At 44.6% G+C, this 15,780-nt stretch overlaps 1 protein-coding gene across 3 annotated transcripts in view; it reads left to right on the top strand.

Annotated features, from left to right (window-relative positions):
- CFAP206 (cilia and flagella associated protein 206) overlaps window positions 1-15,780 on the top strand; it is a 357,566-nt gene that overhangs the window by 251,729 nt on the left and 90,057 nt on the right. For all 3 annotated transcript variants that reach the window (XM_069235563.1, XM_069235562.1, XM_069235560.1), the window contains exon 10: window positions 9,526-9,666. In XM_069235563.1, the coding sequence (XP_069091664.1) occupies window positions 9,526-9,666 (141 nt within the window). The remainder of the gene's footprint in view (window positions 1-9,525; window positions 9,667-15,780) is intronic.

The following is a 15,780-nucleotide window of genomic DNA, read 5'->3' as shown; positions in this document are numbered from 1 at the left end:
GGCACCATTCAGATCCAAGGATGTAAATTAACCGCTGTCTACTACATCAACAAACAAGAAGGTGTGTGGTTCTGGTTGTGATGTGTCACGCCTGTGGTGATGTGCCCTGCAGTAGGGCCTTTTTCCCAGTGGTGGCCCATGTAGTGAGCACCGTTAATGTGAAGGCAGATGCTGTAAGCCACCAGTTACTGAAAGACCATGAGTGAGAACATCATCTCGGAATGACAGACATGATCTTCTCCAGATAGGGATGTCCATATGTAGCTATCTTTGACACAATTCTAAACAGGAAGTGTCTTTGCTCTGTGACATACAATTCCCTCATAATGGTCCACTGGGGGATGCCTTCAGGTTCAACTGGTCACGGGGTCTGCTCTATGTATGCCCACCAATCCGTTCTCTTTTGCAGGTTGTGCACAAATGCAAGAGGGCACCTCATCCTTCCACAGCATCCTCATGTCACCAGATTCATTGAGGCGGATTTAGTACGCTGATCTATTGAAACTCAGCAGCTACCCCTATTTCTATAACACACAGGGTTGAACTGTTTATACAGCAGAAAGGTCGGGTCCTCCACCTCATTAATAAGACACTATCTTCATGCATGAAGATTGAGTGGTACAAATTAGAGAACTTGGCCCATCTATACTAAAGCTATCCTGGTCAGCCCGCTTTGATCTCCATGTAGGCTCTAGGCGCCGTGTTTGTGAAGTTGCATGACTCCAGTAGTTTGGGCACCATATTCGAAGGCAGTGCTCTCCCGGTCATTCGTTTCATGTTTTTTAGTGTTCACACGCTTTGGTCATCATACCTTTTATTTTCCAGTAAACAGCTCTGCACAAGGGTGCCTGAGAACTGTAGCAGTTGCTGGACCCCAGTTTCTGCACTCACTTTATTTGCTCACTGCTTTTCGTGATTGAGCTCGGCAGGATTGGAGCGCTGCCAAACATCCTTTATGGAAACACATTTAAATCGCCAACTAACGCATCGACGAAGCTCCTTCTGAGCTGTCCTGGTCAGCCCACTTTTATTTACTTGTAGGCACTAGGTACCGTGTTTGTGGAGTTGCCTGGCTCCAGTAGTTTGGACACCCTATTAGAAGGGAGTGCTCTCCCGTTTTATTTATTTAATGTTTTTTTTGTGTTCACACGCTTTGGTTATCTTACCTTTCATTTACCAGTATACAGCTGGGTACAGGAGAGCCTGTTAGAACTGTAGGGGTTGCTGGACCCTGTAATGTTCCGTGATGGTCTAGTTGTTTTGAGACCAGCCACGGAACACCTACCCGGAAGGGAAAAGGACTTCCGGAGGAGGAGTGTAATAAAAAATAAACGTCAGAGCGCAGGAGTAGAGATATGTTACCCGCGACTCCAATGCGGGTGGATATACAGCGTGTGTGTTTGTTTTCTTTGCTGTGCATTTATTGCAGATCAGAACACTGGTGACGAAGGTGGTCTCTGACACACCTGTTGACACTCGCTGTGGCGTATGTACGAGGAGAAGGCCAGATCACCCACGAGGACACCTGCTGCTGCTATTTGGGCTACGGATAGTGAGACTGTGAGCTAGCTGCCCAGACAAGTGTCCAGATAAGACGCAGGACGCACAGATTCGGGACCACGTGCTGCGCATGAATACCTGCTAGGAAGAGGCAGATGAGCGTGTCAAGACCCACATCAGGGGGCTACACCGACACCAAACCCAGGAGGGAGAAGTAATGAAAACGTCACACTCCAGCACATCACAAAGTGACACTGCACCAACCAAAACGTCAACAGCTTGTGACAAACCACGACACAACAGACTGAGAGAGGTGAGCCTGAGACAACGAGCACACATAACACATTCATTATGGCCGATGAACCAGCGCCTGCCACCCATCAACTGCCACAATACACAATGACAGGCGCACTACCACCGTTCAGTGAGCTTGCAGATCCCGCCACAGCGTCACCTAGATGGAAGGTGTGGGTTGAGTGCCTGGAGAACTATTTTGTGGCCACCCGTGAGAAGGATAGAGAAGTCAAGAGGTCGTTGCTCCTACACTTTGTGGGTGACGAAATATACAAACTCTTCAGACACCTACCAAACACAGGTGCCCATGACTACGAGGCGGCGGTGAGGGCCTTGAATGCACATTTCGATCCACAACTGAACCCAGGTTTCGAAAGATTCAAACTACGGCAAGCAAGACAGAGAGAAGGAGAGTTCATCGACCAGTTTTACGCTCTCCTCTGGGAACTGGCAAGTACGTGCACCGACGATGATCAACAGAAAGAGGTACAGGCATAAATAATACAGGAATGCAGAAACAAGACACTAAAAGGGCTAATACTGAGACAACCAAACATAACTCTGGATGAGATATTGATCATGGCATGGTCCCATGATCTCTCGGTGGCGAGAGAACGTGCCGACACAGTCCAATTGTCGCAAACAAGGAGGAAAACTAGGCAATATACCCCCACCAAATCACGGGGACGATGTGAATACTGTGGGAGAGATGAACACAACCCAAGAGACTGGCCGGCGCAAGGGAGGACATGTTCCAACTGCAGAAAATTGAATCACTTCGCAGCTGTCTGCAAAGGAGGAGTGAGAGGAAGAGGATCAAGAGGCAGGCATCCACCTACCAGAGCAGTCAAACAACTATCACTAGATGACCATATGACACGGGAGCAAATTACCCATTGTCACGCCATGCATTAGAGGACTCATCCCCAGGAGAAGACGAAGAGGGAGAAGTATCTCTAATATCATTTACAAATGATTTAAAGAGGCACAGGCAACCTCAGCCCACGTGCATGATTGAAGTAGCAGGATTCCCTGTCAAAGCCCTCATAGACACAGGAGCCTCAGTCGATGTAATGGGAGTGCAACAATATCGCCGCCTCCAACCCCCTCCACCCTTGGCACCATCAAGCACCAAAATATTCACCTACGGAAGTCGCACACCTCAACCGCTAAAAGGATGCATGGCAGTAGCAGTGTAGGTGGAGAGAAGAATGATAGACACTACATTCCATGTGGTCAACAGAGAGGCGGACACGCTGCTTGGCAGTCAAGCGGCAGAGGAGCTGGGTCTAGTGACGTTTGCAAGAAGTATACGGTCGTGCCAAATCGACAACATGCTAAAAGAATTCCCCGAACTATTTGCAGGCCTTGGCTGCCTTAAAGCTGCCCCGATCAAGCTACACATTGACAATGCTGTGAAGCCGGTTGCATTACGACACCCGCGAATACCATTTCATTTAAGACCCCTCGTAGAACAAGAACTGGCCAACCTTGAAGAACAGGGAGTCATTGAAAAGGTATCCGGCCCCACTCCCTGGGTATCGCCCATGGTAATCGCGAAGAAGCCAAAGCAACCAGGAAAAATTCGCCTCTGCATCGACATGAGGTTGCCTAACCAGGCCATTAAGCATGAAAGGCATATTACACCAACTATAGATGATATAATAGCTGATTTAAAAGGATCTAGGTGGTTTTCCAAATTAGACCTAAACGCCGGATATCACCAACTCCGACTGGTGGAGGAAAGCAGGTACATCACCACGTTTTCGACACTCCTTGGGCTGAGAAGGTACAAGCGCCTGAGTTTTTGCGTATCATCAGCGGCGGAGGTATTTCAAGATGCCATTCGACAAACCTTGTCAGGCTTACACGGCGTAATGAACTTAAGTGATGATATACTGATTTACTCCGCAACGGCTGAAGACCACCATCGGCAGGTGAGAGACATCCTCAAAAGATTGCCGGAACTTGGTCTTACTCTCCATCGAGACAAGTGCGTTTTCTTCTAGACAGAACTAGAATTTTTCGGATATGTCTTCAGCCAGGAAGGCATCCAAGTAGATCCCCCAAAATCCAGCGCCATCAGAAAAGCCCCCGCCCCAAAAACTGTGACTGAAGTGAGTAGCTTCTTGGGAATGGTAACATATTGTGGCAGATTCATCCCAAGACTGGCCACGCTGTCAGAGCCACTCCGAGCCCTCACGAAAGCGGACCCACCGTGGGCATGGGGGAACCGAGAAGAAGAAGCGTTCCAAGAACTCAAAAAGGCTCTCCTGTGTGACACTACGATGGCATATTTTGACCCGGTGTAGAAGACCGAACTGACTGTTGATGCAAGCCCAGTAGGCCTCGGGGCAGTGCTGGCCCAAGAAAGCAAACTAGGTCGGTGGGCTCCCTTAACGTACACCAGTAAAGCTTTGACGCCAACAGAGCAACATTACTCCCAGACCGAGAGGGAAGCCCTGGCAATCAAATGGGCGTGCAGGCATTTCCACCTATACCTCCAAGGAAGACCTTTCCGAGTGGTCACAGACCATCAACCACTTGTCCCCCTGTTCAAGAGGAGTGCACCACATCCACCTCCACGGATTAAAAGATGGGCCATCCAGCTGCAACACTATGGCATGGAGGTGGTGTACCAACCAGGGGCCAAGAACCCCACGGACTTCCTGTCTCTGCACCCTCCAGACCAGACTCAAGTCCCCAATTAAGACGAGGCAGACACTGAGGCACATGTGCATGCGCTCGCCCAGAGGAGTTGTCCCAAAACCCTCAGCACGAAGGAGATCTCAGAAGCGATCCTTGAAGATGCGGTGCTGCTGCACGTGAAGCAGGCGCTGGAAGGCGGGTCATGGCACCAGTTCCTCCGGAACACGGATCAGTAGACCCCAGCTGAGCGGGAGCGTCTAACAAAATTATGGCGAGTCCGGAATGAGCTAAGCTCGACAGCAGATGGTCTTCTTCTTCGAGGGCACCGACTCGTAATACCCAGCCAACTACAACATCGTGTGATCCTATTAGCCCATGGAGGCCATCAAGGAATGACAAAATGAAGGCGGGTATGCGAGAAAAGGTGTGGTTCCCTGGACTCGAAGAGGGAGTGGACCAATGCGTGCAACAATGCCCAGCATGTCAGGTAACCGCTAGCCCAGAAGCTCCAGCCCCAATCCTGACAGAAGAAGCCTGTACAAAACCCTTGGCCCAGGTCAGTCTGGACTTCGGAAGTTTTCCGGACAGCAGGACCACCCTGGCGCTCATAGATGGGTATTCTAAGTATCCCATCGCTGAGGTCATCGCGTCCACTGCTTTCACACAGGTGGGTCCAGCTCTTGAAAGGATTTTTGCCATGTTTGGTCCGCCGGAGGAAATTAAGATCGACAATGGGCTACCCTTCCACGGGAATGAATTTCAGGACATGATGAGGCGTTTGGGTATCAGGCACAGAAGAATCACGCCGCTATGGCCTCAAGCCAACGGAGGCGTTGAGTGGTTCATGCGCATGCTTAACAAGGCCCTTAGAATTGCCGTATTAGAAATCGCTGACCCGGAACTCAGCCTTCATCCATTTTTACGAGAATACAGAGGAACCCCTCGCTGTACAACCAGCCAGACTCCTTGGTCGCTGATGCTTGCCGGGCCAAGGCGAGATACCATCCCTACTGCCCCCGGGTGGAAACCCACCCCCTATCACCCGAAGCAGACACAAGCCAAGATGAAAGAAGTCAATGATAAATTGAGCAGAGGAAGGCGGGCCAGGAGAAGAGACATTTGAATCGGCGACCAGGTGATTGTCAAAGATCAGAAGCCTGGATGGAAATTCCGCACACCTTATGAACCTGGGATATGGACAGTGACAAGGGTGTCCGGGACCATGGTGACAGCAGAGAAAGGGAGTGATCAGGTGACACGGAACATCTTGTGGTTTAACAAAGCAACGTTTGGGGAGATTTCCGGTGATCAGGAAGTGGAGGATCAATTCCCTGACTGTTCAGCCACCGAGAACCCTGAACAAAATTGTGAGAGTGAACTGCCACCGGCGGCTGGACCAAGCAGTTTGAGACAACCAGTGAGTGTTGCCCCAGCGACCCAGGGAGGGGAGACCAGATCCCAGACGGGGAGGTACAATTTGAGACCCAATCTGCCACCCAGCCAGAAGCTAAAAGACTTTGGGGGTTATTCTAACTTTGGAGGAGTGTTAATCCGTCCCAAAAGTGACGGTAAAGTGACGGATATACCACCAGCCGTATTACGAGTTCCATAGGATATAATGGACTCGTAATACGGCTGGTGGTAAATCCGTCACTTTTCCGTCACTTTTGGGACGGATTAACACCTCCTCCAAAGTTAGAATAACCCCCTTTGTGTGCAGAACAACTTTTGATCCAACTTGGGGAGGGATGTAATGTTCCGTGACGGTCTAGTTGTTTTGAGACCGACCACGGAACACCTACCTGGAAGGGAAAAGGACTTCCGGAGGAGGGGTGTAATAAAAAATAAACGTTGGAGCGCGGGAGTAGAGATGTGTTACCCGCGATTCCAGTGCGGCATGATATACAGCGTGTTTGTTTTCTTTGCTGTGCATTTATTGCAGATCAGAACAGACCCCAGTGTTTGCACTCATGATTTGCCCACTGCTTTTGGTGATCACACTCAACAGGTTGGCGCACTGCCACGCCCCCTTTATGGAAACACATTTAAATCCCCAACTAACCCGTCTGTGCAGCTCCTCCTGAGCTCCAGGTCAGGTGCTTTGATTTACTTGCAGGCACTAGATGCCGTGTTTGTGGATTTACCTGGCTCCAATAGCTTGGACACCATATTAGAAGGGAGTGCTCTCCCGTTGTAGTCATTTTATGTTCTTTTGTGTTCACATGGTGTGGTTAGCTTACCTTTCATTTACCAGTAAACACCTCCGCACAGGGGAGCCTGTTAGAATTGTAGGGGTTGCTGGACCCCAGTTTCTGCACTCATTTTATTTGCCCACTGCTTTTCGTGATCACGCTCGGCAGGATGGACGCTCTGCCACGCCCCCTTTATGGAAGCACATTTAAATCACCAGCTAATGCATCTGCGCCACTAGCGCACCAAAGGAAAGTCCATCCGCGCCCAAATTGCACAGGACCCCTGCTCCTTCGGTAAATACTCAAGCTGCTAAATATTCTTACTGCGGTGAGGAAATCCTTGCCCTTAACAGAGTCAATCCTACCACCAAATGTATCCTCATTAATTTAGTTTTGGCTATCTCATCAGTTTCAGAAGATAAGTGTCTTAACTGCAGATATCACCTTACTCTGCCAACTAGCGGTCAGACCTCTGGGCACTCACTCCGCCTCTCATAAATCTTACTCATTACAGGTGATACCTAATTTGCGTTGCTCTCTTATCAACGCCCACTCCCTCCCTAAACACAAACTAGAGGTCTCTGACTTCATCGACGATCAGAAGCTTGACCTTTTGTCTATTACTGAAACCGGGCAGATGCAGCTACTACCCAGACTTGGTGTCATCAGTCCCAGTTGGCAAGTCAGTCTACAGACTGGATAGAGTAGCCATAAGGGTAGGTGGCCTAGCCTTGATATTTTGTGACCGCATCTTAGCAACGTTTGAAGTAATTCCTTTCCCAGGGTGTGAGGCCTTTATGTTTAATGTTAAACTCAACACTAAACAATCCTTTCAAGGTACCCTCCTCTTCCGTCCTCCAGGCCCCAGAGCCAAATTCTTAAACAGCTTACCGGCACTGCTTGAATCTACTGCATGTGCTAAATACACTACTATACTGGGCAATTTTAATTTTTACCTCGAGGCAACATTACATAGAGATACAGTAACACTGCTGGAAACTATGAACAATTTAGGATTGACGCAGCTAGTTACTAATTCCACACACTTAACTGACCATATGCTAGATGGAATATTTAACTTGTCTGTTTTCCTATTAATCGATCCAGGCTGACCCAATTTGTCTCAGGATTGCAATGCTTCTAGCACATAGAAACCTTAGGGTATTTGTGCGCTCTATAAATCTTATTAACATAAAATAAAGCATTTTTGCATAGACTTTTATTTGGGAAAAACCGTTTGATACATCCGGACTCTTCTGTTTACCACTAAAAGTGGCAGATGTCAATTTGGCAGTCACACAATCTGATATGAAATTGGTCTACACAGGCTGCATGCCCAGATTTGTTGCTTGCTGTAAGTTATAGGGATTGAACCCTTTTGATTTACAGTGTTTTGTATTTAACATTAGCATTTAATACCTCACATTATGAGTGTCACTCGTGAAAATGAGGAAATACGTGGGGAATGGGTGCTTTTGTGCACGCAATGTGTTGTGTGTGAATATTAACTAGGTATTTTTCCCCTCAGTAAATTTGAGATGGTTTAACTGGCCGAAATTATCTGAGGAAAGTATTGTGTGAGATGGACCATCTCAGAATTACAATCCCTCTACAAACAGCAAAGATGTATTTCATCAAAAATTGAAGTGAAAAAATGATATGTAAATCACCTTGTGTTAAAGATGGGCCTGCACCAGTAAACATGGTATCGCTAATGTCTTTTATAACCAATGAAAGCAAATAGTCTCAAGTAAAATTTTGTGTCTCTGAAATTTATGAACACAGATAACATTTACGTTTCAGAAGTTTTGAAAACACTGGAATCTGCCCACTGACATTCACAAAACCTAAACAACGAAAGCAGGAAACTCTAGTTATTCTGAAGCAGAACTGTTCTCTGTAAGTCTATCATTCATCTGGATTGTAGAAAAAAAGAAAATAACAGAAAAATGAGATCTCAGTGGAGGACACTGGTAGAGTCATTGTTTTGTAGAGTAGATTTATTTTTTTAATCAGTGGGTTTCACAAGATTTGACCCTTTTTATGGTTCCAGGACAATTGTAAGAGATCTCATCAAATACTGGGGTCCCTCTGGATGTTATTTTCTTGCTTTCATCCTTTCCCATTTTGTTAAATACGCAAGGCCTGTGGAGATCTTCTGGAACGTTTACCACCATTACTTGAACTGCCCAAAGAAATATGGCTGAATTGACAAGAAACGCAACTAAGCAGCCTGTCAGCAATGTGACTGAGGTAAGGGCATGTGCATTGGTACTGAAGATATACCTTCACCAAACTATTGTCCTAGCAAAATCTACCACTGGTATTTGTTTTTACAGAAACTGTATTCACAATATGATTTTTTGCAAGACAATTCAAAGATGGCAACACTGTATTTATAATATTACTTTTCATTCAGTTAATATAGTTGCACACCACAATGCCCTGCTTCATATAGATAGTAAACCCCTGCTCTGCGCCAGGGACATTAAGGGTCTCATTTAGGTAGTAAATATACATTCTCAAAATTCTGGAGGGAAATTCACTGGTGGACGTTTCCCGCCTTTATTTAGCTGGTGGTTCACTCTTGATGTAGCATTTCCCGTAGAATTGGAGGATTTTCTAATAATACTCAACTTCACATCCACCACTGCATCATTTTGCAAGTAAGTATCGGTCTGCTTGTAAATCAATGTGTGTTTTGTCATTTTCAACAGGCTTCTACATGTGTTTCCCCTCTTTCATTGGCTTCAGGAAACTGGTCCCTCTGATGACAAATCTAAACTCAATGTTATTCCATTTCTAACAATTTAAGTATAACACTTAAAGTATTGCCAATTTTTAAATTGTAAGACATTCGTAGATCAAAATTCTTTGTTTTTCTCTGCAGGAAAGCGAATTAATGTTACTGATTTCAAAGATCAAGAGTGGTTTTTCCCAGAAAACACAGCTAACTTTGAGAGACTTCCTATTCAGTATCATGGGTTTTGTGGATATACTCTAGCTGCGCAGGATGGACTTCTTTTGCCTGGTATGTTGAATTAATCAAAAATGTATAAACTTTTCTAATGCATGATAAGTGGAGAAGACGACACTCTGTGTTTCTCTGTTCCTCATCATCATTTTGTAAGGTTTCTTTAGTCAGTTTTGTTTGTGGATGGGGTGATGCATGAAAATAGCGTGTATATAGTTTCTTTGGGAGGTGAATGAAAGGTGAAACACAGTAGCTGTCTTTCGACAACAGACTATGCCAGTCCATGGTCTACAGTGCTCTCAAGTGAGAGATTTCTACTTGGTGATCTTGAGTTGACTCATATACACTGCCAGAGCCACAAACGTGCAGGAACAAATGTCCATGATACGGATGTAGGACACACAAGCAAGATATAAAAGTCTGCACTGTGACAGTTCTCACTACATAGCATATTCCTGTTTGGCCAACACTTACAGTTCCGTCAGGCATGATAACAGTGTTGCCCCTCTGTATATGACTGCTCGTGTTTCGTATGCACTAGAAATAGAGTACATAGGCTAGAAATTAGTCATGGACCATTTCTATCATGCAATTGTAGATGACATGAGGTACTGGCATTGAGGAGTATTATCCAAAGGTGTCCAAAATTCCCACAAAATTCCCACATTAATGTTGCCAGCATATGTGAAAAGTGCTTTTTGGGTGCTCTGTCCAGAAAGGCACCAGCATAATGTTACCTGTATTTCTAAAGTTTGTCCAAAATATCGACTTTGAAATATCATTTCACCATTATATCATGGGGTTCATACACCATGACATCAAAAGTATCCTCGTCAGGAATATTGTAGGGAATAATATTGATTTTTAGTGTTGTTCTTATTATTGTTGTTAATAATATTGTATTTATAATAGTTGTATGTTATATTGTTTATTGATATCATTGTGTTATATATAAATTATATTTTTTTTCTTTTTTTTTTTCTTTCTAAGAGAGGAGGAATTGGGTGGATAGTTTTTGTATGGTGTTTTACATTTTTTCTTTAACCTACATTTTTATTTGGGAATATATTTAGAATGTATGTATTATATGTACTGGTGTAGTTTGTTTATGTAGGTGTTTATGTTTTACATTTGTTGATTAGCAGGATGTAGGGTTTACAGGTACAAGTGTGGGGAGTAATTTTAAATTTGTTCTGAAAAAAATAATACAATTAAAAAATATATATGTGTAAATGTTATTAATTGTAATGTTACATTTTCGAAATTATTTGATTATTTGTTCATAGAAAATAGCTTCTCTTTACATTATGTAATATTACACATATAGATGTTATATTAAAATAAAATATTTTTTTATTTGGATATTTCTGAGATTTTTTACATTATGTTTTCTTTTTTAAACATACTCATTATTTTTTATTTTTTTATTTTGATATACTTTTGGACAAGATGGGTTAGTCTTAATGTTGATATTTTGTTGTTGCAAAATGAGTATATTAGTTGATAATTATGTTTTTGTAATAATCTTACATATTCTTAAAATTATTTTTTATGTTTTCACTTTGAAATGTTTTATTATTATGTTATTTTAATTATGTTTTTTTTAATTAACATATTATTTTATATGTATTTAGTTTTTTATTTCCTGCTTTTATGGATGTGTGCTTTTATGAAATCAGGTGTAGATTATTCACAAACAATAAAGTGTAATGCTTTTTTTCTAATGTAGCTTAAATTTAAGTGGGAATAGTAAATGTAACCCCTTCAATATCTATATAAATTGAACCCCTTTAATATCTATTGTTTTTTCCAATGTAAAATAGATTGGAATAGGAATAGTAAATTCACCCCTGTTTAAGTCCAGCACCTTCCTATTGTAGCTTACATTGGTGTGGGAATAGTAAATGTACCCCCTTCAAACTCCAACACCTTCCCCGGTGCAGCTTAGATTGGAGTGGGAATTGTAGATCTAACCTCTTCAGTGTCCAATGCTTTTACCCGTGTTGCTTGAACTGGAGGGGAAAGTAAGGAGGAAGTTCCCAAGACCGACATAGAGGAATGAGGCTAAACGCTGAGTTCTTTTATAAGGTTATTGATCTCCGAGTTGACTTTCAATATCCTCTTAAGGTACGTCATAAGGTATTTTATCCCTTTATAATACATGGTCATACTGTTGAGCTTCCCACAATCTCTAAAGTCCTCAGTGTCTTGCTCTTTCCTATGAAAGAGATAGCATGGGTACAGACATGAAAATTTATATTAGATTCTGTTTCATGTAAATCCGATTTTAAAAAATGCTGTAGCTCAGAATATACAGAAAAATGCAGAGTGATTCTTTCCTTTTATGACCTATCACATCCAAAAACTAAACTTATTGCCAAAAATATCTCCTTCTGCTGATCACTGTTCATTTTGTTAAAAAAAAATCAGAAGAATGACAAGTCAATTCTCTGTTTTTTGTTATTTGAACTGCAGCTGTAATTATACTTTTGCCCTGTCTTCCAGCTTGGTTGCTGGCTCTGGCAAGAGGCATTATGATAGCAAAACTCAGCTTACAAGTGTTATTACAGTTGAGCAGCTATGTCATTTAGGCTTAGGTGGTGACTAGTGAAATCACACCTCAGCTGAAATAAGGAAACTGAAGACAGGCTTTGTACACAAATTGCAGGCTGGCATCTATTATATAAAAAATACTTAACAAGGAACAGTAAATATGGTCCAGTATTGCCATGGCAGGGTTCTGGTGACATATACAAACAACTCAGTCTTCAATCTTGTGGTTTATTGTGTCACCAGAACCTCATGATGGCAATACTGAACCATATTATATAGTTACCTGTAATGTATCTTTACATACTACAGACTGGTCATACTCAGTGTGTTGTAATAGTTAGGTCAGGGTTTCGATTGAAAACACTTTATTTGTTTTCTTAGAAACTTTGGCACCAGTTGGTGAAGCTGCTCGAAATTTAAAAATTAAATAAAAGGTTATCCGATTTGGGTTTGGCAAGCTTGGCAAGTTTTGTTCAGATCCAGCAAGGGAGTGGGGAAAAAGTGTTTGGGACAAAAATGTCACTTTTCCCATCATAACTCCGACGGGCTAGTTGGCTGACCTCTACAGATAAAAGGGCTGAATGGAGTTACACCAAACTTGGGGTGAAAGTAGAATTTCACTCAAGGAAGTGTCTTTGCCTTGTTTTGGTGTTGGCCCGTTAAGTAATTTTCTGGTAATTAGTGTTACAACAATGGGTCCAATGGAGTTAAAAGGGGTAAAAAGTTAGAGAAATACCATTACTTGGTGTGCGGTCCTCAAACCATAGTTCACATAGCATCTGCGGACCCAAGTTCAAAAAAGAATTAGCTGTTTCTCCCGTTCTCCATTTCAGATTTCCAAACCCAAACCTGGGATCACGTACCCGGCAATCTAATCAGCTGGAAAACATGATAAGCCCAGGGAGAAATGTTGGTATCTGAGTGACTGCATCACTCACTCTTTTTCGTTTTTGCACACAAGCACCAGCACTTTATAAGATGCATCTTTCGTTGTGAGAAAGTGGATTATCAGTTGGTGTGGATGGTAGTCCACCACAAGTAATAATGGCACCATCCTTGTTAGGTCCAGTAAAGGTTTCAGTAATTTAAACCTGAGCTGAACCAGTGGTAGCTATGGCACAGAGTGGACAGGTTTAACTTAATAAAATATGCAAAGCATTTAAGAATACCAAAGCAGTTAAAAAGACAAAACCACAGCACAATAGAAATCCCACTCCAATTTATAAAAATAGAGAATATTTTAATGAACAAAATTACACAAATCCAATAAGGAGTACAGTAGATATGAAGTTTGAAAGTTTTAGCAAAACTTAGAGCCAAAAAGTGCAAAGCGCCAACCAGTGGCAACAGGTCACGCTAGGCTGGAACAGGTGTAAGGTTTAAGGCTGACCGTGATGGAGCATGTGTCGGATACAGAAGGCAGATTCATCCTGGTCAGAAGTTTTACCTTCAGACCTAGGGGCTCATAACGAGTTTGGTGTTCCAGCTGTCGGACTGCCAAACTCGCAGGCACGAGGCTGCCCTCATGCCAGCAGCTTCACCCCTGTTGTGTTACAATGTTTCCACCGGGCTGACCAGCAGAAACATTGTAATACGACATTTCCACTGTTCAGCCTGGCGGAAACAGTGCCACTGCATCAGCCTCAGCCTCAGCTCCCCAAAGGGCATGGGAAGTGCAGCGGCCACCATGTGGTCCTCAGCACTCGCTTTCCGCCAGCCTTTCCATAGCGGGCTGGCAGAAAGTGGACTCGTGATCAGCATGGTAGTGCTGTCATGGGCACCGCCGTGGCTGACCACGGTTCTGACCTCCGCCACCCTGTCGTGACCCATGGTCCTGGCGGTGGCAGCAGTCCTCTGGTGGCCCGACCATCAGGAGTGTGGCTACCGCAAGCTTTGGCGGTTTTCAGACCGCCAAACTCGTAATGAGGCCTTAAGTCTCTGAAATGGAGGTAAAATATTCCTCAGTGGGGCTAGGCAGCGGTATGTGGCCATGATGCATTCCACAAGGGCAGATAGCCACCCAAGTCCTAGTGAAGCCGTTGAGTTTTGGCAGGAAGGCTCAGGGTGGGAGAAATTCAAGATTTGTGCCTTAGGATGTTCCCTTACTATCTGGATACTTTTGGTGCCTTCGCCCAGTGAAGATTTCTACCTTCAGACTTAGGGCCTGATTACGAGTTCAGCGGTCCTGGGACCGCCTTACCCACAGTGGTGGTCCGACCACTGCCTCCTTGATAGTCCGACTGCCAGATTATGAAGATGGTGGTCGGACAACCGCAAGTCCACTGCAACCGCCAGGATCCTAGATCCCCAGCGGTGGAGGTCGGGGAAGGCGTGATCTATCACAGCGGTGCTGATGTCGGCACCGTTGTGATAATCACGACCCGTTTTAATCCCACCATGAAAAGCTCGGCAGAAAGGCTGGGAAGGGGTCCAAACAGAGCCCCAGGGCGATTTTGCCCATTTAGGCAGTGTGGCTGCGGGCACCTGTTGTGCCCCCCATGCCTGCATCGTTGGTGCATGCTGTGTGCCAAGCAAGCACAACATTGTGCATGGCACACAGTGTGCCCAATGTGCATTTTGTGCTGCACTGAGGTGGCATGTGCTTCAGGCTCACTTTAGGAGCCGAAGCATGTAACTGCAGTGGCACCGCTGCAGACACACCGCCAGCCCGGTGGTGCTGTCATAATACAGCAGTCGGAATGGTGCCGGCTTGGCACCTTTCTCCCAATTGCTGCAATAGCGGTCCGGCAGTCTGACCGCCCAAGTCATAATCGGGCCCTTAGTCACTTTTTAGAGTTCAGATTCCTCTTCAGGGGCAAAATTGCAAGATAAAGAAGGCAAGGCTATAGGAGGATGGATCCCTTCTCTGTGACATCCTGCTGAGACAGGTTTTTTGCTGCAGATAACCTCTGAGGGAGAGTAACCTGAATCTTTGGCTCAGCAGCAACCGAACTTTGTTTGACTGACTTAGCTGGTTTGTTCCTGTCTTTGATCGGTTCAACATGCAAAAATCCTTTAAAAAGTTTTTAAGTGCTAGCTTTTATGGTTACGCAGCTGGAGTAAACTCTGACACTTATCTAAGAACCACAGCACCTTAGGGGTCTGAACTCACTCCAGTATAAGCCCCAGCAGCATCTAGAGCAGGTCCAATTGGAATTGGTCAGCTTGGCTGTTCAAGAAAGTGGACTTCTTGCAGCTTTTTTGTCCCTGTAGCTTAACAGGTGGTCAGCCAAGTGATCCTTGAAGACCACTTTGTGGTCCTGGGTACAAGTAGGAAGGAGCAGGTCTAGCACTTAGGGTTCTCCTCACTGATCACAGCAACAGGTAGAGCCCTTCTTCTGTCTTCCACAGGTCCAGCAGTGTTCAGAAGAGGGTACCGGAGTTGGCACACATATGCCCAGTGCCAGCATGTCGGCATAAATGTTGGGGAAACTACTGGCCACTCCCTAACCAATGGGATACATGTTTACAAGGGTTACCGTACCTACCTTTGCAGCACTTTCTGTGTGTTTTACTGTAAACTATCCCAAACTACCCCTCTCTACCCAACATGAACATAACGGAAATGTCCTTCTCCTGTGCAGACCTCCTTTTGCTCACCCAGGGGTGTGGCTATGA

This window comes from Pleurodeles waltl, chromosome 5 (assembly GCF_031143425.1).
Source record: "Pleurodeles waltl isolate 20211129_DDA chromosome 5, aPleWal1.hap1.20221129, whole genome shotgun sequence".
In the NCBI taxonomy this organism is placed as follows: domain Eukaryota; kingdom Metazoa; phylum Chordata; class Amphibia; order Caudata; family Salamandridae; genus Pleurodeles; species Pleurodeles waltl.
This window is presented reverse-complemented; position numbering and strand designations above follow the sequence as displayed.